The 26196-nt window shown below is 42.4% G+C and overlaps 1 protein-coding gene across 1 annotated transcript; it reads right to left on the bottom strand.

Moving 5' to 3' along the window:
- Positions 1-374: 374 nt before the first annotated feature.
- Positions 375-25824, bottom strand: LOC102776781 (sodium/potassium-transporting ATPase subunit alpha-1). Its single transcript, XM_087836109.1, has 23 exons — positions 25559-25824; positions 13296-13409; positions 12533-12592; positions 10736-10837; positions 10512-10613; positions 10213-10326; positions 9869-10003; positions 9190-9307; positions 8847-9115; positions 8459-8767; positions 6386-6520; positions 6027-6219; positions 5764-5939; positions 5542-5678; positions 4998-5148; positions 3775-3943; positions 3530-3684; positions 3254-3377; positions 2292-2437; positions 2081-2211; positions 1288-1389; positions 1057-1148; positions 375-740 (listed from the first exon to the last, which is right to left on the bottom strand). The coding sequence occupies exons 1-23, from the start codon at positions 25568-25570 to the stop codon at positions 712-714; spliced, it is 3075 nt and encodes a 1024-aa protein (XP_087692235.1). The 5' UTR covers positions 25571-25824; the 3' UTR covers positions 375-711.
- Between the last annotated feature and the right edge of the window lie 372 nt (positions 25825-26196).

The raw sequence follows: 26196 nt of genomic DNA, 5'->3' as shown, positions 1-26196 counted from the left end.
CCTTTAGTATCACCTCTTCAGCCCTTTGTTGCCCCCGCCCTGCCGTCGAATTCCCCTTTATGCAATTTTTAATTAAATTGTTAAAAACGAGTTTGAACATTTGATACATTTTCTATTAAGAATAACTAAAGGTTTACAAGATTTGCAGATCATTCAATGTTTTAATTTTTTTTTTTTTACATTTTACATCCCAACTTTTTTTTTTTTTTTTTTTTTTTTTTTTTTTTAAGATTTAGGGTTGCATTTCAAAAGAAAAAAAAAAAAGAAACAACAAAGAAGAAGCTCAGGCCATTTGCATTACATTTTCATGGATTCAGTCAAAAAGGCTGTAGATTTCCCAGACAAGCACACACGATTAATGATGACAGGAAACATTTTGGGACCTGACTCGAGCGCATTTTTATTTAACGTTCATAACTGTTAAAAACATGTATAAAATTGGTCCTGTTTCAGAAACAAGGCACGCATAGTCATGTCAATGTTCAGTGTTCATGTCATTATTAGCATTATCATTTATCAGCATCATCATCAGCATGTTCCATCTCAGTATTTGTCTAAGAGTAGTATCAAGCATTCCCTAATATAAAAACACGTTCCAATTTTTTATTTTTTTTTCCACAGAGGTTAAAATTTTATTCCGAGCAGCAAGACAATATTCATGCAAAGACGGGAGTGGAGGAGAAGATGCGAGCTGACTGGACTGACAGGTCTTTAGTAGTAGGTCTCCCGTTCCACCCAGCCTGGATACAAAAGGGAGGAGAAAAAACTCATTTGATTTAGAGGAAAACTCATTGGACACATTTCATTATACACTTTATTTTAAAGCATGGAAATAGGCAGGAGGATGGCAGAAGATTAAGGAGATGCCAATTTTTCCATTTTAGCCACTAGCCTCAGGGAGCAAAAAAAAGAAGGAGAAGGGAAAGAAGAGAGGAATGGGTAGTACAGAAAGTAGTCCACACGCGCGCACACACACACACACACACACACACACACACACACACACACACACACACAGAATAAAAAGGATAATAAAGGCATGGATTCTGGACTCACCTCCTGGGCTGCGTCTGAGGATCAGCTTACGGATTTCATCATAGATAAAGATAAGCAGGGAATAGGGGAAGGCGCAGAACCACCAGTTGGGCCTGGAAACGCACACAAACACAAAAGAGGATGAGAAACTGATCCAGAGCCCCAGGTCTGGATGAACGACATGTGGTAGGTAAACCAGATTAGAGCCCGTAAAGTACTTCTTGGTGGTTTCTGGGGGAGGACTTTACTTACTTAAGAGGATACATTCTGAGGGCAACATCCATGCCTGGGCAGTAGGAGAGGAAGGCAGCCAGAGCGGTCTCCTCAAACAGTCCAAAGATCAGGATCTTGTTCCTGAAAGAGCAACAGAAATAAATCAGACTGAATATTTCTAGTTTTATATGGTTTTATTGTCTTTGTGCTGGGATGCTGCGGTGGATGCACACATTAAATATGACCAGAGCTCCACAAGTTCTTAATATGGTTATGTCAGGCTCACAGACTTCAATTGTGACCATAGAACTGGTTTAAACTTTGTTTGTGGTGGCCAATCACAAGGAAGTTGACTGAAAAGTAAGGACTGCCTTTAAGACTGCTTGTTTTAGACAGTGGCTGACCTGAGACGCACCTTCGTCCAGTCTATAATAATAATTTATTTAAAAAAAAAAAAAAAGACTTTTGAACTGTGAAATGGGCAAAGCTACTCCAGTCAAGTCCATGAATAACAATGTGGCACTTGAAATGATGAGAATAGTTTCCCTTTAAACAACTGACACTGATCTGAGCGACCGATGCAAACCACAGCCCGAGTGCTTTTTAAATTAAGTATATCCTTCTTAGAGCCCAGAATATATGCAGAGGTTAGCTGGAGTTCTTCCCAGTGAAAAAGCACTGCTACTGCATTGTGGATAAATAAGCATGACATTAAAGGTGGCAGCTGTTTCAGGACCATTTCAGAATGAAATATCCACGGCTAAGTTCAAGCAGAGGTGACTGAGAACAGTGATGCGCCTCTGCGTTCACAAACGGAGGGTGTTTTACTCACTTCATGCCCTGCTGGAAGACTGAGTTCCTCCTGGTCTTGCAGATGATCAGATCGGCCCACTGCACGATGACGATGCTGACGAAGAAGGCAGTGTGGCAGGTGAACTCCACGATCTTCCTCTGCTCGTAAGTCTGATGGAAAACACATCGTTTGCATCCGCTGATGATGGAACAAACTGTTACTTGAAGTCTTCCTTACAAATGTTACTCACCCACTGCTGTCCATAGCTGTCCTCCAGGTCATTGATGTACTTGTTATCCCAGGAAACTCTGATCCCCACCAGGGTGGCCGGCAGGAAGCCGTTTTCAGCCAAGATCACAAAGTAGGTGAAGAAGCCTGCCAGAGCCTGGATCATACCTGCAAGAGGGGATGATCATTATATCAGACACTTCATAACATTCTGATGTTTTAATACTAAAATGATGAATACATGCAGTTAATTTGTGTGAAATTAAACTGGGATCAATCATTTATTGATTAAACAGATCAGCTTTGTGCTCTTTCGGAAAAAACGAGACGAATGACAACGTCGCCGTCTGAGTCGGTGAATATGATTATCCAGTCCTTTGGGTAATTTTCTGGATCAAACCATTTGTCAATGGGTGAGTAATTAAGTAAATAAATCTGATTAACCAGTCTTTGAGGCATTAACGACTTAGAATAAAAATTACAAGTCGACTAAATTTCATTTTAAAATCATTATCCATAAGATGAATAATCCATAAAAAGATGCTGTGATACTTGTGATGTCTGTCAAGATGCACTGATCATCATCAGATATTCAAAACCTCCTTAATGCAAACCCCCAAAACAGTTATATAATGGTTTTAAAACAGTAAGGAGGGTGAGGAATTTGTTTGAGTCTGTAACGCTCTTATAAGGAAGTTCAAAAATGGTTTATTTCTGGCTTCATTACCGAAGAGGGAAACATCAAAAGCCCGAGGCAGTGCTCTGTCATCACTCAAACATACAACACGCATACACTTCAACTCTATCACTACAGGACTATTTATGGTGCATGCCTCTCTTCTTGTTATCTTGCTCCACCCAGACACTGAGCTGCCCTCTTAGAAAGAAAAGAAAAAAAACATCTAGCAGAGATCCATGTCTAGAAAATGTCACTTCAGTGGGCAATTTCCAGAATTCGCATTCAAGTCGAGGCCATCTGTTTACCGATTTGTCCATAGGCTATACTGATGAGCCTCTCGTTCACCAGCTTGTCTGTTTTGGGGTTTCTGGGCTGTCTCTTCATGATGTCGCTCTCAGCCGCTTCATAAGCCAGGGAGATAGCAGGGACCTGAGAGGCAGCACGCAGCACCAATCAACAAAACAAAAACACAAAGCACCAAAAAACATAAAAGTTCAAGTTCCTTGTTTTTCAAATAACTTAAAAATCATACAATTGAGCGATGAATCCCTAACCGGCAGCAGAAAAATTTAAAACACTACCATGTCAGTTCCCAGATCAATACAGAGGATGGTGACGGTTCCCAGGGGCAGAGGGATGTTGGCAATGATGAAGAGGAGGAAGGGAGTGATCTCAGGGATGTTACTGGTCAGAGTGTAGGCGATGGACTTCTTCAAGTTGTCAAAGATCAGACGGCCTGATGAGACCAAAGCAAATTTGTTGTATTCATAAATGCTCCTACTACTTACACACAAGTAAGCTAGTGTCAATTTGTACAATCTGTTACCCTCTTCCACTCCAGTGACAATGGAGGCAAAGTTATCGTCCAGCAGGATCATGTCAGCAGCCTGCTTGGAGACGTCGGATCCAGCGATGCCCATGGCGACACCAATGTCTGCTTTTTTCAGAGCTGGAGAGTCGTTCACGCCATCACCTGTCACGGCCACAATGGCTCCCTGCACACAAGGCGGTGCCAAAGTCAAATTAAACAGAACAGAAGGGGAAAGGCGACGTTCTTTCTTTCAAATGACGTTACATCGTGTGACACAATCTCCTGCCTTGTGAAAGAAAAGCCTCAAAAGGTTTCAGGGAAACTCCCATTTTTGTATTTGACAGCTGTGATAAAAGTGACTAAGAGACATAAATGTGGAATCAGTGGAGGAAGATTCGCCACTACAGTGTTACGTGTGACAAGGCTTTGGAAGTATTCAGTGGCTGTGTTGGATGCCAACAGAGGCAAACAAAAAACAAACAAACAAAAAACAAGCCTGTGGGATTTCCTTCATTAAAAAAATAAATTAAAAAAAGGTGAGCGCTTCAATTATTTGTCACATTAGCTCCACACAGTGTTATTATTAGGCCTCCCACTCGAGCTAATGAACAGCGCACCAAGCATATTTTTGAAATTTATTAAACGGTGACAAAGAAAGAAGCCGACAGTTCAATTATTTATAGCCGAATGTGCATCAGTAAACCACCAGATCTATATTTTACTGCACCTGATGTGGCAAATACTGGCTGTTAAAGCGCGGAGATGAGAGACGTGTTTGAAACGTTACAGTCGTAACAGCCTGCTAAACGCCGCCCTGCAAATAGCCGTGAAGAGTCTGTGACGCCGAGTTGTTTACCAAAACCCTTGATCAGACATTATAAACAGGAATTATTTTAATAAATATCTCCATAGTCAGAGTCCACGTACAACTTTGAGAGTTTTCCCCCGCTTACTGATGCGCTCATAGATATTCATGCACACGGTTGAGCTCACAGCTTGACAGATGTTGGCGCTCGATTATTCAGCCAACTTGATAAATCAGACCAAAGCAACAATCATAACCGACCACTGGGAGAAATTCACAGATGCATTTACATGACAAAGCAAAGGCAGGTGCTGTGTTTGCCAAACTAAAAAACACGAGCACAAACGCTGCAGGTGTTTGTGCAGGCAGGACGGTCTGCTCCATAGCACAGGTGAAAGCACTGTGCCACATTTTCACATTTGTTTTGCTATACCTGTCTCTGGCAGCCCTCCACAATGATCAGCTTCTGTTGTGGCGAGGTTCTGGCAAAGACGATCTCCGTGTGGTACTTCAAGATATCGTCGAGTTGCTCTGGGCTCAGATCCTTCAGGTCACCACCGTGAACGACGCAGGCCTTGGCATCTCTGTGGGGAAAAACGACATTCATACTCAATGTTCTGAGGGTGGAAATTATAATGGATAATGGCCGAAACACCCAATGAATCCAAGGTCCACTACTGATAATATGTCCCAAATCTTAATATGATAACCTCGATTAGATCTCAAATCCCCTCCAAAGATGGCAGATTAGCTTGGGTAAAAGACCAAAAGATGAGGCACACAACGATGTGTGCTGCTGGTAAAGTTTCTGGGCTGCCTTTCCTCATAACAGCCATCCCTCAAGATTCTCGCCATTTAAAGCAATGCGTTGTCAGGGACTACAACATCTAGTCCTTTTGCTGAATGTAACAGCCACATTTAAAAAGAAAAAGGGAGCAAGAATGTGGCCATAAGGTAACCCCACAGAAAGTTGGTACCTTGGATTGACTTCGTTGATCGGGATGTTCAAACGTGCAGCAATGTCTTCAACAGTCTCATTGCCCTCAGAGATGATACCCACACCTTTAGCGATGGCCTTAGCTGTGATTGGATGATCACCTGTTACCATAATCACCTAGAACGAGGGTAAGTCCAATAAGTCAACACTCTCATTTATGAAGTCTAAATGTCTGTTTTGAATGTGATCTCCGCATGCATACCTTGATTCCAGCGCTCCTGCATTTACCCACGGCATCGGGCACAGCAGCACGAGGAGGGTCAATCATGGACATGAGGCCGATGAAGCACAAGTTCTCAGTGGGGAAGTTCACCTCGTCGGTATCAAAAGCAAAGTCTTCTGGGAACTGCTCATCAGGCAGGTGATAATGGCAGAAACCTAGATTGGACACGAGGTGGTCATTTAGGTTTCAACTCAGTATTATGAACTCAGAAATTTAAACCTCCAGCAGCCACAGAGCCTCACCCAGCACTCTCTCTCCCAGACCTCCCAGCTCGAGGTACGCATTCTGGAAAGAGTCTTTCATCTCGTCATCCAGAGGCTGCTCTTTGCCCTGCATCATGATGGTGGAGCAGCGGTCCAGAATTCTCTCTGGAGCTCCTTTCATGACCAGCAGGTGCTTGGACTCTCCTTCGCAGGAATTCTTGTGGGTGGAAAGCTATGAGCACAGAACAAAAAAAACAGGAACAAATTTTTAAAAAACTTGGGTTCATAACTGTGCAAAAAAAACGACAACTTGCATTTAAGATAATCTTATATTGTAGATTTCATGTAAATAACAATAAATGTGACATTTCATAATGCACTGCATACTTTTGCCATACCTGGTACTTGTTAGTGGAGTTGAAAGGGATCTCAGCAATTTTGGGGGTTTTCTCCCTCATTTCTTGGACTGAGCCACAGCAGAGTTCAATGCACTTCAGCAGAGCCGACTCAGAGGCATCACCAGCCACATCTCTCTGGATGATGAAGATAAAATGGGGGAAACAATCTTAAGTAGATTATCCAACTATTCAACTGGGTTGCCAAATTACTGTACGGAGAGTTTAGAAAATTGTTCTCTGTTAAATTTACTTTGGAATAAGGCATAGCACAAGAAACAAAATGCCCGTTATCATTTTTCTTCCCATTATAATAATAGGCCTTGATGAAAACCAACCCCATGTTTACCCTTGCCTCATTCTTGTAACAGTGACAGACAGGAAAATAATGAGCAGTAAAAGAACATGACTGATAATTATACAAGTGATACCAGCCAGATGCTTGCAGCTGATTAACACACACAGATACATGTGCGCACTCAAGACACCCACACAGTAATGGGTTATGGACTCGCGGGGGAAAAGTCTTGGAGCCAAGAGACCTACGTGCAGCTGCGTGCGTGCGTGTATGTGTGTGTGTGTGTGTGTGTGTTGTTGTTGTGTGTTTTTGGGGAGGTGGGGTACACAGTAATTATGTAGTTACATGTGTGTGTGCATGTGTATGTGTTTATGTGAGCCACTGCAGTGGGAGTTATGTGAAGGAAAACAAGCCGGTCTGTCTAAGAGGAAAACATCTCAGCAGGGGTAAAAAGAAATAAAAGCACAATAACAGAATTGGACCCCTGTTAGAAGCTTCAAAATCATTCATAAACAGAATAATGTAGAGCTGGATATGAAGATATGATTTTTAAGACCGATAACTTTAAATGTTCAACATATCGGCCTTTTTTTTTTCCTTCAATTTTGCCACACACGGAACAAACAGTTCTCCTCCAACTTTTGTTAGGTTTATATTGATGATAACGACAATGCAGTTCCATAATAATCTAGTTTTATTGTTACAACAAGTCAAGGATTACTTGTTCACGCTCTGTCCGGCTCTCCTCGGATCAGTTGGCAGATATGCCAACGGGGAAGTTGCAAAGTCCCTTCTGGTAGACAAATGTCACCATATCAACACTGATTACACCATTAAAGGCCGTTTCTCCCTTCTATTCTTAGAATTTTGATTTATTTGCCATTATAAACAGCAAATATCAGCCATTGACATACTGCCAATATATCAGTTGGGTTTTAATTGCCATTGTGAGCACTGGGATAAAAGCATGATTATGACTGTCATGCTTTTGTAGCTATTGCCCAAATGGGCTACCAGCTGTGTCTCATATCAGTCGGGCTCTACAAAAATAAAGGTTGTTTACCAGAGTTTAATCTGCAACCCCTCCCCCAACCGATGAATGCTGTGAAGTGTCATGTGGGCCTGTATTTAAAAGGGGGCTTTTATCATAGGCTTTACAGGATTCTTTGGTCAGTAGCACGCCACAGAAATTATCAGTGGATCTCCCAGCTAAGTCAGCCCACTGGAAACGCCAACACAAAGTACTGAAGCTTTGACACTCTTGATAAATATGTCCTAAACTGCTTTATCATGAAACATACACAAAAGCTGCAGCATCATTACATTTCCTTTCATAGAACCGAGCTGGTCTCTTGTCCTTTGTTAGAATATTTAGAGAGGCGTTCACGCAACCGCACAGATGTTACAAACACCGGGAATGAAGTGACCAACATTAGAGGATAAAAACCAAACAATAGGGCAGAGGAACACTTGTGTTTTTCAAATCATTTCAAAAAGGGCATATTCAAATTTAGATAATGAGTCAGCAGTACTGGAGTTTTAAATCCTGCCCACATAATGAGCACACAAACTAAAAGCTTACAACAACAGAAAAACATTTCTTGCTGTTGAACAAAGGATTTAAGAGCACACAGGCTTCTGTTTTTAGCTCTTAAAGGTAGTCATTTCCTAAAATACATAAACACATACACAATCCATGCAGGGGAAAAAAAATCCAGAGAATGACTCAATTTGATTCCAATTATCCAAATAAACAGAAGGACAGGTGAAAGGCCTACCTTTAGAATGGGAATGTTGCTCTGCTCGGCCAGGAAGACGGCGCGGTTGCAGAGTCCGGCGATTCTAGCCAGAGAGGCCCAGGTGGCAGAGCTCCTGTCAAAAGAGGTACCGCTCTGGTTCTCAGTGGTGTCAGCCTCATGGATCTGGTTGTCAAACCACATGTGAGCCACAGTCATTCTGTTCTGGGTCAGGGTGCCGGTCTTGTCGGAACAGATGGTGGAGGTGGAGCCCAGCGTCTCGACAGCTTCCAAGTTCTTCACCAGGCAGTTCTTCTTGGCCATACGCTTAGCAGTCAGAGTCAGACACACCTACAGAGGAGAATGCTTGGGTCAGCCAACTGTTTGAGAACCATTGGATCTTTAAGACACATGAAACATCTGGACTCACAGTGACAGTAGCGAGGAGACCTTCTGGCACGTTGGCGACAATGATGCCAATGAGGAAGATGACGGCCTCGAGCCAGGTGTATCCAAGGATGAGGGAAAGGATGAAAAAGGACACGCCGAGGAAGACTGCCACACCAGTGATGATGTGGATGAAGTGCTCAATCTCGATTGAGATTGGGGTGCGTCCGACTTCAAGTCCCGAGGCTAGCGTGGCGATACGACCCATGACGGTACGATCTCCAGTGCTGATCACGATACCACGGGCAGTTCCTGTCGCAGGGATAAGATCATTAAATAAAAATCAGTAAAACATTAGCTTCATTGTTCCTTCTGTGTCATTATACCTTCAACACAGTTGGTCGAGAAGAAAGCAATGTTCCTCGTCTCCAGTGGGTTCTCGTTGGAGAAATCAGGAGTACGAGTCTGGGGCTCTGATTCACCAGTCAGAGACGAATTGTCCACCTGAGTGGAAACAACACAACAAACATATGGTAACATCTGCCTTTAGTTAAAATAAAATCACTGAAAGGTTCCTAGTGGCTCATGAAGAAGCTCTGCCTTAACTGAAGCATTTCTCTTGGGTCTTGACTTCAGGTTTGGGACCCAAAACGGGTCAGCGATTTGCTTTTTTGTTTTCCATAACAAAATAAGTGCCTGTTAATTAATGAGGCACAAGTCAAGTAACTAAAATAGTGACTTCAAAGGAAGAGTCAGAGAGGGTAATGTGGTTCTTCATGCTCTACTTCACAATCACATGGCAATCTGATAATGAAGTGTTAAAAATACAAACAGAGTGCATGACATTGTTTGAAATCCACAATAAAAACAGAATTAATTGGTCACAGCGAGCCTGGATTTTATGAAAGGAAGCACTATTTTTAGAGAGACATTTCAGGAGCTTCGAATCACTAACAAGCACTGAACTGAAGGATTAAAAGGTTTCCCCTGGATGATACTGATGAGAAATTGTTTGTTAAAAATGAAATAGAGGCAGATATAAATAACTTATTTTGGAGCGCCCACCTTGCAGCCGTGGGCGGAGATGATTCTCAGGTCGGCAGGGATCCTGTCACCACCTTTCACCTCCACTAAATCACCAACCACCACATCCTCAGCGTTGATGCTCTTCTTCTCACCGTCACGAACAACCAGGGCTTGCTATGAGAGAAGAGAAATGAGAGAAACAGATGCTGATGTGAGACAAATAGAGTCGGGGGAACGTCTGAGTCAGTTTCAGCTGATTTCAGAAAGCACTAATAAACACAATAATAATCACTGTGACAACACTGCTTTCAGTGTAATGTAATCCGTCAGCAGGGGTCTCATTAGAATAGCAAGGAAAAAAAAGGCTCAAATGTAATAGGCACCTGTGGGACCAGGTTCTTGAAGGAGTCCATGATCTTGGAGCTCTTGGCTTCTTGGTAGTAGGAGAAGCAACCAGTGATGATGACGACAGCAGAAAGCACAACACCCAGGTATAACTGAATGGCAAAAACAGCGAGTTCAGACTTTTCCCCAGCAGTTTCTTTCTTATCCAACTTAGCTTCCTTTATTCTGTTAAGCTTCTGAAGGTAAATCCTATTAGGAATAAGTGTCTAGCATTGCCTGCTTTATGATGTTAAACTGGCTGAAATCATTTCCCACACAGTTAAGGACTGTAGCTTACATTATCATTCGCAGGTTCCTCCTCCATTGCAGCCTGGATACTATAGGCCAGGAAACAGAGGAGGGCACCAGTCCACAGAAGCATGGAGAAACCACCAAACATCTGAAGGAAAAACGAGAACAGGACTTGCCTTTTAACTCACGAACTTTATGAAACTCGTGTCACAATTTAACGTCGACGCCGAACCCCCGACAATCTCCAAACAAGGAAGATTTTGAAGTTACCTGTTTGCAGAATTTGACCCACTCTGGGGTGGTTGGAGGAGGAGTGAGGGCGTTGGGTCCATCACGGGCCAGGATCTCAGCAGCCTTCTCACTGGTCAACCCCTGACATGAGAAAATACAGAAACAGGATGTTATAAAACTGCGCCAAGCTGACACGCAAGAGAGCTTGGACAACGATGTCTGCCTTTAAATGTCTTCATCACCATTTCCCAACCAGGGACGAATACACACACTGCCAGATATTTAAGCCCAGGGGGGACGGTAGGTGCTACTAGTTGCCTGGAAACACATCATCAACAGGAAAAAAAACCCAAAAAAACCACACAAAAAACCTCACAAAAAACAACAACAACAGGGCCATCTACTTCATCAGCAGGTAGGAGGAAGATGAAGTGAAGATGTGAGGAGAGAAAGATGAGGCAAATGGGATCATATGAAATCAGGGCAGAGGGGCGTCTGTGACTAATAAATTATTCACAGCTGCTTTAGACGCATGCATGCGCACGCATGCATAGCTCGGAGACCCCAGTTAGAGGCACTGATTAACTACTCTCCTTGATCCCTCCTGTATGACCAGGAGCACATTTGCATGAGGAGAAGGGGGCCGTTTGGAGGGTGCGACTGAGACGGCAGTGGCTGGAGACTGGGGGAGTGTCTTTAAGACAGGAGTGTGCATTACAGTTCATGCATTAAAGCCAGTGTATGAATTATACAATACAGTCGTCTTGCCACTGGGATAATACCAAGAAAGTTAAGTGCATTTCCTTTTACACAGTGGCATGTGAGGTTCTGCACTGCAGGGTCTGTCACAATAAAAACAAGAGCTTTTCAACTTACAGTTATGACAAGGTGGGAACATACTTGAACTCCGCTTCCTCCAAATGATCGACAGCAAAGATTTTAAACTTGATTCAACTCTCTTTGTCTCAGTTCAATTTCCATTGCTACACTGTTTCTCAATTAAAGGTTTTAGCTCAATGCAGTCAACTTAAAAGTGAGGGCTAGGAGAAATATTTTCTCTAAAAATCATAATTTTCTGTTCTAAAGAGTCCTCTTTATAGATGGGGGTCGTTTATACCAGTAAAATTAGCATATTGCGACCATCACTCCCTCCCACGTTATTTTTGGACCTGCATAATCTCTGATATGCCTCATCAATCTGTCATGAACAGCAAACCATCCCTGCTACTGCATAGCTTGGCTAATCCAGCTAGCCAGCTGGCGAGCACAGGCAAATATTTTAGCCAGTCCACAGCATCAAGTGACACAGCTAAAAACTGGTGTTAGGATTATGACTGGGGGGGAGGGCTCTCTCCCCTGGAAGTGTTCCCTGGGCCCCCAGAAGTCTCTTGAACCCTCCTGGCTGAAACACACCAGCAGAGCCTGAAGATGAAGTAGCAGCCTCGACAACCCTTCGTCACGCGAGCACAGATCACTCCCCTCTTTAAACAAAGTCTCGTGTTTAATTCATCCGAGCACCATTAATCATTCATGTGCCGAATGTCAGCTGTCAGACCGAAGAGGGAAAACAAAAAAAAAAAAAAAAAGGGGGGGGGGGGGGGGGGGAAGTTAAAGGCAAACAGCAGCCAGTTTGCAGCTGGTATTGCAGCTTGTTTTATCTAATCTCCGTGATAGATGGAGACACTTTGATGGAAATACTCCCCCCCCCCCCCAAATAATTTACATTATGATGCCATAGTCTGGAGACGAGGACAGTGGCTGGCAAAAGTTAGACTGTTTAAGGTTTTTAAAGCAGACAGAAAGCCAGAGGGCAGCACATTTTCAGCTTTCACTCACATTGGTGAGGTCCGTTCCATATTTGCGGTTGAGCTCGTCCAGGGTTAGCTTGTGATCATCCTGCAGGGACACAGAGACAAAGTGGCATCAGACCAGAGTTCATGTAATCCATGTGTGTGTGGGCTCAATGTGCTGAAAACCAGTGATATTTACCTACATTTTACAACAACTTCCTCATATAAGATGAATAAATGAATGGAAAGATAATGAGCCAACAGAAGACAGAGAGAGGAGATGGTGAAGAAGAAGAGGTGAAAAATGAGAGAGGAAAAGATAAATGTAAAGTAAGTAGGAGGATGAGCTGAAGGAAGGCAGCAGGCAAAACAGGAGCATGAAATGAGGAAGCAAGAAAGGGAAAAGAGGAAGGAGTTAGGCAGGAAAAAAACTGGAGAAAAACAACAATTGGGCAGTGGCAGGATGAAAAATTATGTTTTTCTTAAAGGACACTATTCAGAATTTAATGAGAAATTAACATGCGATTGGTAAAATAAGGTATGACAGATCAACAAATGAAACTTTTTACTTTGACAGCTTTGTGAATATATTGACATCAAACACCAATTTTATGCTCTTTAGTATTGGCTGCGTTTTGGTATTCCTTGTGGAGAGGTATATATGAAGGAAGTAGCGGTAGAAGACGAACACAATGGAGAGGACAGAGTGTTCAAATGAAAGGCGGGGGACTGGACAATCACAGGAAAAGGTCCTGAGGTGAACAAACGTAGCAAAAAGACCAAACAAAAGGGACCACTGACACACTCACCAAGTCCACTTCCTTCTTTAATTCATCCATATCCTTTTCTTTCTTCTTACCCTTGCCCTTCTTCTTGCCGCCCTGCTCCGAGGTCGCAGCGAGCTCATACTGCTCTCGTCCTTCCTGGAAACACAAGGCAGATGGGGGTTAAAAAACAAACAAACTCAACAACAACAACAACAACAACAACAACAACAACAACAACAACAGAAAATGAGATACTGTTTAGTTACAGAAATAACTTTAGATTATCTCAAGAAGCTTTGTAAATGATACCAATAATGCACAAATTGGCAGTCAAAAGGTACAAAGTATAGTGTTAATAATGAGACACCACTGAAACGATTTTGCATTAATGATGAAAAAACCTTAAGCTTATTGTTCTCTCGAGTCACAGGAGTTATATAGTACTTTTCTACTGCAAGCTAATTGAGTGCTTTCGTACTACAAGTCATATTCACCCAGTCTCACACACACATTCATACAAGTCTTTTTCTCTATACCTAAATGCTTTCAACCTAACAGTCACACTGAGATGGATGCATCGGGGGTTCAGTATCTGGCCCAAGAATACTTTGACATCCACACTGGAAGAGCAAGGGATCTAAAACTTCCCAAAGCAATTTACATTTTTCCAGTATTTTTTTTTCTCTTTTTACACATTACATTACATAATTTTTTTTATGTGAGTGCATCTGCCTTTTTGCTGCTCATACCGAGGCTGCTAGTTTGCGGCCGGCTCAGAATTCTGGATAGATAGAGGTGGTTTTCCTATGTTAGCTTCTTTAAAATGTGCATGTTCAGCTGGGTGAGGGTGATTAAAGTGCCACCCCCCACCCCCCACAACCACGCACATTTAAGAACTCGCCAACGACCGCAGTCACTTTGCTAACAATGTATGCAAACTGCTGCTTTGCTAAATGACCTATGTATGAAATATTCGTCAACCAAAAATTTTGATGATGACTAATAATGATTTTCCTCATAAAGCCATTGTCAACTTTTGTTATGGATGAATTTCTTTATTGGTTTCCTAATGAGATGTGACATTAAATCAAGACATTAAACCAATCGTTCAGAGTATAAACACAAAGGACATTAAAAAAAAACAAAAAAACAAACAGATTTCCAAGTGTCCCAAAATCTTACTGTCATGACCTTGATATAGTCGTTTTTTGATGTGCCACCACCAACATACCAGCACAGATAAAAAGAAACTGATACATGTGAGGCAGTAATTCTGAGGCATTGGACAATTCAGAATTCATTCTGGGTTTATATCCACATGCCTATAATACAACTTCTACCATGTAGTTATAAAGCCATATAACATCAAATCTTCAAGCCTAACAGTGAGTAGGTTCCCTCCTGTGATGCCAAACCAGCTTTGATCCTTTGGGGAAAGGACATAAAACCTCTGGGAGTATCCTGTGGTTTCTAACACTGAGACTTTGACCCCGGATTCTTTGGGTCGTCTGGGTCATGTGGGCTTGCGGTATTGGGCACATTCTAGAGAGGCCAGAGGAATGCTTGGGTCACTCTATTTAGTAAATGTAGTCCTTTAATAGCAGTTTTTGCTGCATGGCATGGTGCATTTCCTTGCTGGGGGAAGACTGTTGCCATTGGTAACTGCCATGGCCCTTACAGTGGGGTGCCTTTTCTGCATTGGTATTTGGGTGGATGGTTTGATCAAAGTGACATCCACATGACATTCAGAACCCAAGTTTTGTTTTTTAGCACAACATAGCAACAACATGATGGATGTTATTCATTTCACCTGTCAGTGGTTTAAATGTTGGGCCAGTGAATATTAATCACTGCATGACACTTTAAGTGGGGGTGCGTGCCACTGATTTAAATGAACTGCAACCACTTGATGGCACACGTATGCTAAATAATAAAATGTTACAACTTGAAGGTGAAACCTCATGTTCCAAACCTTTTCTGTGCAGAAACAGACAGAATCATGCATAAGTAACACGATGACTACTGCCGAGGTGCATCTGATGTCTCATGACTCAAAATGCCAGAAGACATTTTGTCATACTGCGTCTCTTTAAGCCTCCATGTGGGTCAGTGCACTTAAAGCCAGATACAAAAATAACAAACATGGCCTTGTCTAAACCTCAGAAAACTTTGACCTAAACTGGTGAGACAAACTGCCACAAACTTCAGCCGACAGTCCAAGAAAGAATAGTCACCTCTTAACTTGTCACATACATGTGGACACCATCTGTCACTGCAAACAGCTCTCTCTCTCTCTTTTTTTTTCCCAGTAAACTTCTAAAAGCCTCTTCTTTTAAAAAACAAAAACCAAAAACAATAATCCATCTGTAAAATTGTGTTTCAGCAACTGACAATTTTGAAAATTTAAGTCAATTAAGCTTTCAAAGGATCAGTCGAGCTCTAGAGGCACATCTTTATCTGCCAGCATCAATAGTCTCACTTCGGAGAGGAGCAAGCGTTTTTGCGCTTGCCGGTCAGTTGCGAGATAAGACTTTCTCTGTGGTGAGCCAGATTACGGTGCTGGGTGAAACCAGTTTCACTTGTTGAAAACACCCACGTTTGCAGTAAAAGGTGTCACTGTTGCATGCAAACGCATGCACACACAAAGCACTTAATTCACTCGCCAGTTTTCTAAACGCAACGTGAACAGTTATTCACCCCAGCCAAACACCAGAGTGGAACAAGAAACCACACTAGTCATTTACTGGTAGTCCCACTTATATATATCACCCTATTTTGTTGATTTGAAACTCCAACTGGGACACAAATTCTCTTGCTGTAGGCAAGTAAACAGAATATCTCTAAATTTGGATCTTGCAGTGTCCACATAGAATTACTCATAGTAGTGAAAGCAGGTTTAAATATTATCAAATAAGGAAACTCTTCTGATTTTACATTTCACGACAGAGGAAGACTGCGCAAAGACCGTCTTCTAAATGGCCAAGCTAGAGAGACGGTGAGACAGAGTGGGGAAGTGGAAGAAAGGAAGTCACAGGAAACAGCTAAGGGTAGAAGTAGCGTTATTTTTAAAGCTCAAAACGCACAGCTCTGAAGCAGCACTTATGAACTCCTTTCTTCAACAGTGAGAAACATCGCAAGGCAATTCCATGTGCTGCTGAACACCTTCATCCTGTCCAGGGTTTTAAATGAGGTGAATAATGAGCCTACAGTTTATTGACACCATAACCAGATGGCCAACATAACCACTCCTTATATATGAGGACATGAACATTCTGCTTTCAGACTGTCAAACTCCCAGTGGTTATTATGATACTCCTAAAAGACTAAAGTTATAGCCTCTATAGAAAGACTTGGTGATATGATGAAACAATCTGGCAATAATAGGAAATTATACAATTTTACTTTCATTCAGATTTGCAGGGTTTCTGAATCAATGCAACTGATGTGCTTTTTACCACCGATCAGTTATTATTTAGTCACATTTACAATGTTGAACTCTCAAAGGAAGATAACCGAAATTCTCAAATTGTTATTTTATTCTAACTGTCCAATTTAACAGATCATCCAAAAGCTGATATCCACTTAAGCCCAAAATGAAATATTTCAACAATTATTTTGTACATGGCCACTTGACTAAGTGCAGACATTTAAATTCCTGTTCTTCTTCGAGGGCCACCATGAGACTGAACGCTTCAGCTGCCTTTAGCCTTAATGTGGCACATTAGCAGGCTAAATAAAGACTCTGACTGTGATTAGGAATACTGATAACCATCACCATCTTTTATTTTATTTTTTATTTTACAGTCGATACTGATATTTGGAGATTTGAAAAATCCCACATATCAGCTGTTTTCCCTTCTGAAAGAAACAGGTTTGTAAAATGCAGGCATTTATGAATCCTCACTAGTTTAAAAATTATTGTTTTATTGCAGATTGATCTCAGTCAACCAACCAACTCTGATCAAGTCAGCTGGTTGTTATTTGTTCCAATTCAAACACAGGGGAGTTCCACCTGGTAGTCAGCCTATGCAACAGCAACACTTATACCATGTTCAAGTGTCTTTTTCCCATTACTTAATTCATTTATTGGTTGTTATCAATGACACTACCAATATACCGGCAAATACCCAATAGTTCAGCTCATATATCACAGATATATGAAGCATAGTAACGGGATGTAGGTTTTTATATATTTCAAGTAAGATAATGTTGATATAACCTGGACAATTGGATAACTCTGGTTTTAGTAGCTATTGCCCAAATGGGCCACTAGCTGTGTGTTTTAACAGGTTAAACGCATGTTTGATTCTCAGGGTGTGTGCTACGAGGGAGAGAAAGCTAAGCTAGTGTGTGCTTCAGGTATGTAACAGAAGACAGCAACTCTAGAAGCAGACATCGATCAGTGGTTAAGTCCCATCAATAATTCAGTGCTGTACAAGGTACAGCACTTTAAAGGTGTTAGCATGTTAGCAGAGAAGGAGGCTGTCCAACACCAAGTGACTACCAATTTGCTTCACTCTTTAGGTGGTGATATTTTGGACCCAGAATGACTATAAATGAACATCCTAACCACAGTCCCAGTCATGGAAACATGCTAACTAATATTGTTTTTCTACCACATTAGCCCTTAAAGTTTCCCAGAGAGCCACCAGAGCACTGTGTGATCCAAGCACATGTTGTTATTGTTGCTTGAGCCCCCTGGCCAGCTAAGCTGGGAAAACATCGAGCCTGGTTCTTGCTCTTAGCCTCTGGAGCCTCAGGGGGCCCTCAGGGGCCATCTGGCGTTAGTGAGAACACTCATGAAGAGAAGACCAGAGCCCAAAGTTGGACACACATTTGTTTCCAACAGAGATGACACCAATTTGAAGAGCCTGTAAAGTCCATGTCCTCCATGTATAAAAGTTCATATCCTGAACAATGTTTTATTGATAAAAATTCATTCACCTCTGGAATTTTGGATATGAAGAATACCAGGCTTGTGTATACCACCCGTTCTAATCAATCAATGAAAAATCATGCATTTGTCTTTGATAGCTTGTGATTATGATTTGATCATTTATAATCCAGGACTGCATGCACTCCTCAGCTGAATGGCCTCAGGAACGTATCACCTGACTGACGCAATTCAAATATATCATTAGACTTTGTGCAAACATTAATCATCCTCAGAAAAAGAAGTTGAACTGCAACCATTTTAATTTTGACTGTCCAATGTAAATAATTAAATATCTGTTAGCTTAAATAATTACAGTTTTTGGTTCTCTAATTACTGAATAGTAGTAGTTACATTAATTATTCTATTTAGGGTCAGACTGATACAGGATTTTTAAGACGAATAATCATGTTCAGTGATTGAAAAATCATATATTAGCCGATATTCTCAGGCACACAAACCAGTTTCTTCATACATTTGTTATGTGTAGCTACTAATTTGGTTTTAGGATAATGACAATTTTATATGCCTATTTGTATTGTTGACACTTGGTTTTTGTGTTTGTCTGTAGACACTGATACTGACATAGCGGCTAATACCCAGTATTAGTCAGCTGTAATGGTTGGGCTCTAGTGCTAATAGGAAAGATAAAAGTTTATAATTGAAGTATCCAGAAATGACATTAAAAAGTCATTAGTATTTTATGTCACAGCAACAGTGTATTTATAAATATGAATGATACATAAAAGAGGCCACAACAATGCAGAGAAACCCAAACTTGGACTGGTGATCTGTGAGATTTTAAACACCTGCTATTTCAAGTCTTTCACTTCAAGTAAATGATCAGAGTCTGAGAAGATGCCAGAATAGAAACACTAACCTGCTACAGAGCACAAAGTCCCCGACGGCAGACTCAAAAAAGAAAGCAGCTGACAAACAACAGTCAAGCCGGAGCTGCTGCACCGCTCCCCTAAGTCTGCTCTTGACTTTTCTTTTAAAAGACCGAGTAGATTGATAAGTAACGTTCCCTGTGTCTCGCACCTCAGTCAGTTGATTTGTCATTGTGCGCCTCAGCCAAAACACTTTTTTTCCCTCCCAGCCTTGAACTGGAACCGAAGTTTATTCTTAATCAAGTGACACTCAGATTATTTGTAATCACACAGCATTTCATTCAACTCATTGCTACTGACAGCATTCAGCCTCTAACTCTAAAGGCATTTGCCTTGACTATAAAGACAAAACAGTGTTAATGATCCCTCTGTAGCTCACTGCCAACACGTGGCCTTAAAGTCAGCCTCAGTTGTGTGCCATTTCTTTGATCGGTCTTTGATGCATTACTGTTGAAGCCCCTGCCTCTGTGTGGGGAAAGCCCCATTTCATCAGTTGCATCAGTTTTAAACCCAGTGAACTTGCTCTGGTCCTGCCAGATAAGGGTGACATATAACTAAATCCCATCCGGGACTTTACCCACCCTCCCCCAGTCTTACTTGCACTGTACAGAAATGACTGCATCCCCCGTGACGGCGCTGCACCTGCACTTACTCCACAGTCACATGTTGACAGCTCATCTTCCTGGTCTCAGAAGAGGCAACAGAGAGTCAGGTGACTCTGAAGCTTTCGCGGTCTTTTTTCACTCGCAAGACAACAAATCAAAGCACAGAGTCAGAGATATCAACTAGATTAAGGATATCACACAAGACATCGCTGTCTGAATATTTCCTGATGCTTATTTAGCTCGAAGCACAGCTGCAAACAAATACTACTACTTTGAGGATTCTGGGGTCCAGTGCACTTAGACTGAGAGGCTTCTCATAACCTTGAAGAGCAGCATTCAAGGTCAGTGAACTCCTTACAGCAGCAAGGTGGTTAAGATTAGAAAGAAAATGCAAAGATGAAAGTGGGGAAAGAGGTGGTATGAAGAGAATACACCGACAGATGATGAGCAAGGGAAAAAATGAGAGGGAAGGATCTGCTCTACAAAAGCAAACGTCATAATAAACTGCTATGAATTCTCCCTGAACAATGGCCTTTTGTGCTACCCTCACAAAATCTGCATCAAACACACAAACAACAGCCTCACAGAATCGTTCCATGTGCTTGGTAAGACCACAGGCACGTGGGCCATGTTATCTGTTATGATGCTGACCAGTGCTCATTGTTTTTTTTCTTGCAGCCTTTTTTTGAGATTTTTGGGAATTTCAAAACAGACTGGAACCCCACTCTTTTGTTTGTCTGCAAAAATGCTACACAGTCCAGGAACTGTCAGAAAGATTCCGCAACATTACAGACCGATATCAGTGACATTGAGTTCAGCTCAGCTTTTATTAGAACTAACCGGTAAGAAGAAGGCTTGAGATTGAAAAAGAAGCATGACAAAGTTGGGGAAAACAGTGAAGGTTTGCATCTCCGAGCAGAAGCAACTTCAAAAGCTGACCCCACTCCCTTCCTCCCGGCTTTTGCTCCTCGCATGGGAGAACAACATCCTAGAGGCTCAAGTGGACATCAGAAGAAAGCGGTCGAGCAGCCACATATTTTAAAGTGTTCGAAAACGTTTTACAGGCAGAATTCCTGTGAGTGAGTCCACCCTGGTGCCAGATACAAAAGCTGCTCATTCAACTGTGCCCCCACAAACACACACATAAACACACACAGACTGTCCTGGGACTTTGCCCGGTTGCCACCAGCGACTGTTGCCACACCTCTGGAGATATGTGAATGGACAAAGTCACGTGTCACAGCCCCTCCTCCTCCCCCTTTCTTCCCATGCCCCCTCCTCCTTTATCCTTTCATTTCCTCCAACTACCCATTTTTCTGTTTAAACACTGAAAAGAAAGTGTGTTAATTTACATGTGGGGGAGGTGGGGGGGTCGTGTTTAAAACTCCCTCCACGTCCCTGTGACTCTCAGCTTTTCTTTTTCCCCCCCCCATAAAAAAAGAAAAGTGAGTGAATGAATGAATGTCTGGCTTTGCTGGAAACTCAGTGTTTCCTCAAGAATTCAAACTGCAATCTTATGTCATAATCGCACGAGCCAACAGCTCAGTGATTCAGCCTGCAGATCCTGGATCTGGATTTTAACATGGCGTGGAAAATTCCCATATTTCCTCATGCAGGAAAGGAGCACAAAAGACAGCCACCCATGTGTTCTCTGCAGGTTTTTGGTTTTTATGTCCATGTTCCACATTTACTCAGCTACAGGCTCGCAGGGAAAGTTCAAAGAGCTGCCACGGAAAACAAATCACACGGCTCAAGCTTCTTAGCAAAACAGAGGGGAAGGCTCAGGGAGGGATGGCATGTGGAAGAATTGGGGGGAGGGAATTAAAAATAAAAACGAGGAAAGCCAGAAAGAATGGCAAAGCAGGAAAGAAAGAGAGGAGCTAAAGATGGCAAACAGATTGATGGAACGTAGGAAACACAACGGGTAAAGATTGACTGAGCGTAGGAAAAAGAAGCAGAGAGAAGGGGGTACGCGGTGTTCGGAAACAGACAAGGGGTACTGTGTGACAAAAGTCCCAGTTAATTCACAGTGACTGCCAAGCGGAAAGAATGTTAAATCCCCAGTAAAGAGGGGGAGCGGGACAAGAGCGGAAGGAAAACAGGTACAAACAGAGAACAAGGGGGAAACGAACTGTAAGGAATGGATGTGAAGGTGTAGATTAAAAGTGGGCGGGGACTAGCATGCCAAGTCAGCTTATGGTGGGAAGATGAGAGAGAAAAGTCTTTGATACGAGTGATGGGAGTGCCATCCAGAAACAGCAATATTACCGTCCTTTCACTGTTCATAGCATGTACACGTCAATGTTTCAACTACACTCGCATAGTCATATTTTCCATGCAAAACTGCAAGCTCAAGATCAGAAAATCCTCAGCTGTGTCCTTAACCAGTACTTTCACAGAGAAAATCTGCCTGTCCATAGATTTCAGATAAGACAAATTCAAGGAAAAACTTAACATTGGGTGTTTCAGTAAGGTACCGCAGCTACACGTTCCTGTACACCTGCTTTGGTCATCCTTTGTATTGATTTGCCAAGTTTCTAGAACTCCATTAGGGTCCTCATTTGGCATTCCTAAGGATGGTGGTGGAACTCCCCAACATGTCCGTCCTAAAATTTTCTAATAGGACTGACTGCAAAGACTAGGTGCAGACATTTACCATCAGCTTAACAGCAGGTATACAGTCGCCTCTGTTTTCCATAGCTGTGTTGTATTTATGTCACATGCAAATGTTGTCATAGGATCTTTGGGCCACATTGCTATAAGGACCCCACCCACAGTGAGTGGTAATTGAAAGGGAAAAGGCTGAAACTGAGCCAAGTCGAATCCAGTACAGTCGAGTTGGTGCTAGTGGAAAAGAGGCATGTGTGTCCTACAAAGAGGGCATTATCATCCTGAAGAAGCTTACTCCCATCAGAATGAAAATGACCAGCGGTCACATTGTAACAATATGACGTAAGCTCTGGTTGAAAGGTCAAAACTCAACCCTCATAAACCCAAGTCAAATGTTGCCACTTTTAGCACTAAAGAAAAGAAAACCCCAGAAGGGTGGAAGCCAAAACACTGAGGCTTTGCAACACAGAGTCTAGAAACTGATGGGAGATGTCAAGGAGGCTATGGCAGCTATGGACATTTCAACCAGTTAGAAAGACCCTTGTCGCATTTGAGTGATGCACTTTCAGCTTGCTGGAAGGCTGATATTGAATCCCCCAAAAACGGAGTTCAGGACGTAGAGAGCCACCTGAATAAAAAAACCAACACAAAACCAGTGGACCCAAACCATGCCAGCTCAAAGCCACTGGATCCCCCTACCACACAGGTCAAAATATTCCTCTTCAATGTGTCATCCATCCAAGTATGATTAAGACAACTGGGTAGTTTAACTCCCTATAAGTGCAGAACGCATGCTGCACGAAAACAAACAAATTCAACCTGACAACCCAATATTCATGCAACTGTGACCATTTCACCCTACCCCACCCATTTACCAGAACAGGATAATTTTGTTGGTGAAAGGAAACTGCTATAGCTAAAGAGTTTGGATAAAGGATGATTTTGAGGACCTGGAACTTCTTAATAATTCAGCCAACTGAGGAGAAAAAGATCTTAAAGGTTGAGTTAGGTAAGATTATGAAATATTTAGTCTGCTTCGCCCCCATTGCTCCCCTGAAAGCGTTGACAGCTGCCTCTGCGTTCAGATCCACCACTCCGCAGTGCTCGCCTAGTTCAAGTGCAGAAGCTGCAGTTTGAACAGGTGAGGTAACCTCCCATCAGCTTCTGCACTGCGAATTTAAACAAAAGGAAAAACAAGTGTGTGTGTGTGTGGGGGGGGGGGGGGGGGGGGGGGCGCATAAATAAATATAGATAAGCTTCAGCTACCTGCTCCTCTTTCCTAAAGAGCTTTTAATCCATGAATGGATCATTCAGGTTGAGAGTGTGCTGCACAGAAATGTCCGCAGCCCCTCCATCATGTCTGGAAGTTGTTCGGCAGTGGCAAAGCGGCAACTGGTGCCTCTTGGCTCCCCCCCGATGTGCCCCCACCTCCCTCTTTTCAAGCAATCAATCCACCCTCTACCTAGCTCACTTTGCTTTTGTCTCTTTATTGCACTGTGCTGCTGATGTGGTGAGGAAAATATTTTAAAAAAGGGCAAAAGAGTAATGTCATCCTCATATTATGAGGGGAGCGAGTGGGAGGCACACTCCCCCCCACAACAAAAAAAAGATCTTCCCGTACCTGTGCTCACTCTCTGCCCCACTTCTTCTCCATTGCAACTTAACCCCCCACCCCCACCCCCCGTAAGGCTCTATGGTTGCCATCATCTCTTCCAAGTCTAGCTATTTGTCCGTGCCAGCACTGAATGTATTTGAGAAAAGGAGAGAAGAGGAAAGGGAGGGGGGCAGGAAAGGAGGGGAGACACTGTGGGGGAAGTGGAGGCTCGAATGGGGGCAGGGCATGGCTTTCATCACATATGGGAAGGAGAAAAAAGAAGCGGTGGCCAAGAAGCTGAGAGAGAGTGAGAGGAAACTCTGCGGAAACAGAAGGAGGGAAAAAAATGAAAGAGGAACAGACTGAATGAGGCGTTCTGCTTCACATCTCCCGCCAGATCTCTCTCAGCCCATCTTCCCTCTCCCCTTCATCCCACCTCTCCATCCCTTGCAGGCTGAATCTGTAATGAGTGCTTCCCCTGCGCAGAATGGCAGGGTGTGGCGACTGCTGACATTACATGCAACTGGCTTCAGTTTCATCCCCTACAATTCAAGCCGGGGACGATATCAGCCATACCAAGAAGCAACAGGGGAACAATAACAGGCTGAATATTTCCATGTAAAAAAGCTTGACACTAATATATGATGAAAAAAGACAAGGAGGCGTGGGAATTTTAACTCAATTTTAAAACATCACAAAAAGGGCTTAAACTGTCCTCTTTTCTTTTTTCTCTTAACAATGCCAGCAAGCAGCTTATAGCAATTTTAATCTATCAGTGATGGATTGCTGCCACCATGGAGCACAATTACCCTTTCATCCATTATATTCCTGCAGTTAAAGTCACAATAGCGAACCCGCATGACACAAAACTACCCAGCAAGCAGTCGAAGAAATTCTCCCTAAAAGGAGGTACGGCTGACTTCAGATAAGTTTAAGATAGCTGCTCACAGTTGCAGGCAGAGAAAAATGGGTCGGGCTGCTAACATATCCCTCCCACTGCCAGGCTGTTATTCCCAGAATAAAAACGCCTGGTGCTGAAATAAAATAAATAAATAAATACAAGTAGCGAGAAAGAAAAGCCACAGTTCTTCCCTAAAGGCATACATTTCCGCGCTATGTGCTGCTCACGAAGAGCTTTCCCACTCGAGTTGAAGCTTAAAGTGTCTCTAAAGTCAGTAAAGTAAGCACACCGTTACTTTCTCGAGCGGGTTTATTTCCACAGCTGCACCGTCGCAGCTGGAAAACTGGAAAACTTTTGACAGCTCAGGCGGTTCAGAACATCTCGTTACGTAACGGGACGCCGCTCAAAAGCATCTCTGTGAGCGATGGAAACTTACTTCACAGCGGTCTTTATCCTTGACGGGCTCAAGTCAATGACAAAATACATAAATAACAGAAGGAGAAGAACAAGAAAAGGGGGGGTCTCTACTCTCTGAGGGTTCGAAATACGGAAGTACCCCTCAAGAGGCATTTGAGGAGAAGGCATTTTGAAGCGTTTTGAGCAAATTGTAACACATGGTGTAGCATCAGCGTCGACTTAAAGCGAACCACTTGTTTGAATGGCGAACTTTCAAATATCTCCTTTTACCTACCGCTTATTTTCAGCGGGAGCACATAAGAGCATTTGTGGAGTCGAACAAAGAGGTAAAAATAAACATTTTTTTAATACTCACTCCTCGTCCCATGGTTGCCAAAATGCGGGGTTAATTCTTCCCAGTTCAAGTAAAAAAAAGAGCAACGAAACTCCACCTTAAATTTATATACAGTTAAAAAAAAACAAGCTAAACAAAAAACAAAGATAAAAAAAATAAAACTCCTGGATGTGCCTGTTATTATATATATATATATATATATTTTAAATTTTTTAATTTTTCTTTATTTTTGTAGTCAGCACGTGTCACTCCTCCGCAGCACACATCCGAGCTCGCGAGTCGTCGCGGCAGACCCTCCAATACTTATAGACGGCGTTTCTTCCATAGTGACGTCGACGCCATTTGCCATGGTAACCCCACGGATGAAGGCGGGGCATCCTCCATTATTGGGCGTTTTTTTATTTTTTATTTTCTTTTTTTTCTTTTTAAGCGCCACACACAAACACACACACAATTCAACACTGATGGGCACTAATCTGCACCGAAAGTAGTCCAAAATAAAAATGATAATAATAAAAATAATGATAATGACAATACTAACGATTAAAATATCATCGCAGCTGTTAATTTTCTAAATGTTAAATGTTATGTATCTTTGCTCATTCACTGAACGAACTATTTGTTTTTGAGGAACATTGCTAGCTTACAAAGTCTATGAC

The sequence above is a fragment of the Neolamprologus brichardi genome, chromosome 23 (genome assembly GCF_056152115.1).
Source record: "Neolamprologus brichardi isolate AB-2024 chromosome 23, ASM5615211v1, whole genome shotgun sequence".
NCBI lineage: Eukaryota > Metazoa > Chordata > Actinopteri > Cichliformes > Cichlidae > Neolamprologus > Neolamprologus brichardi.
This window is presented reverse-complemented; position numbering and strand designations above follow the sequence as displayed.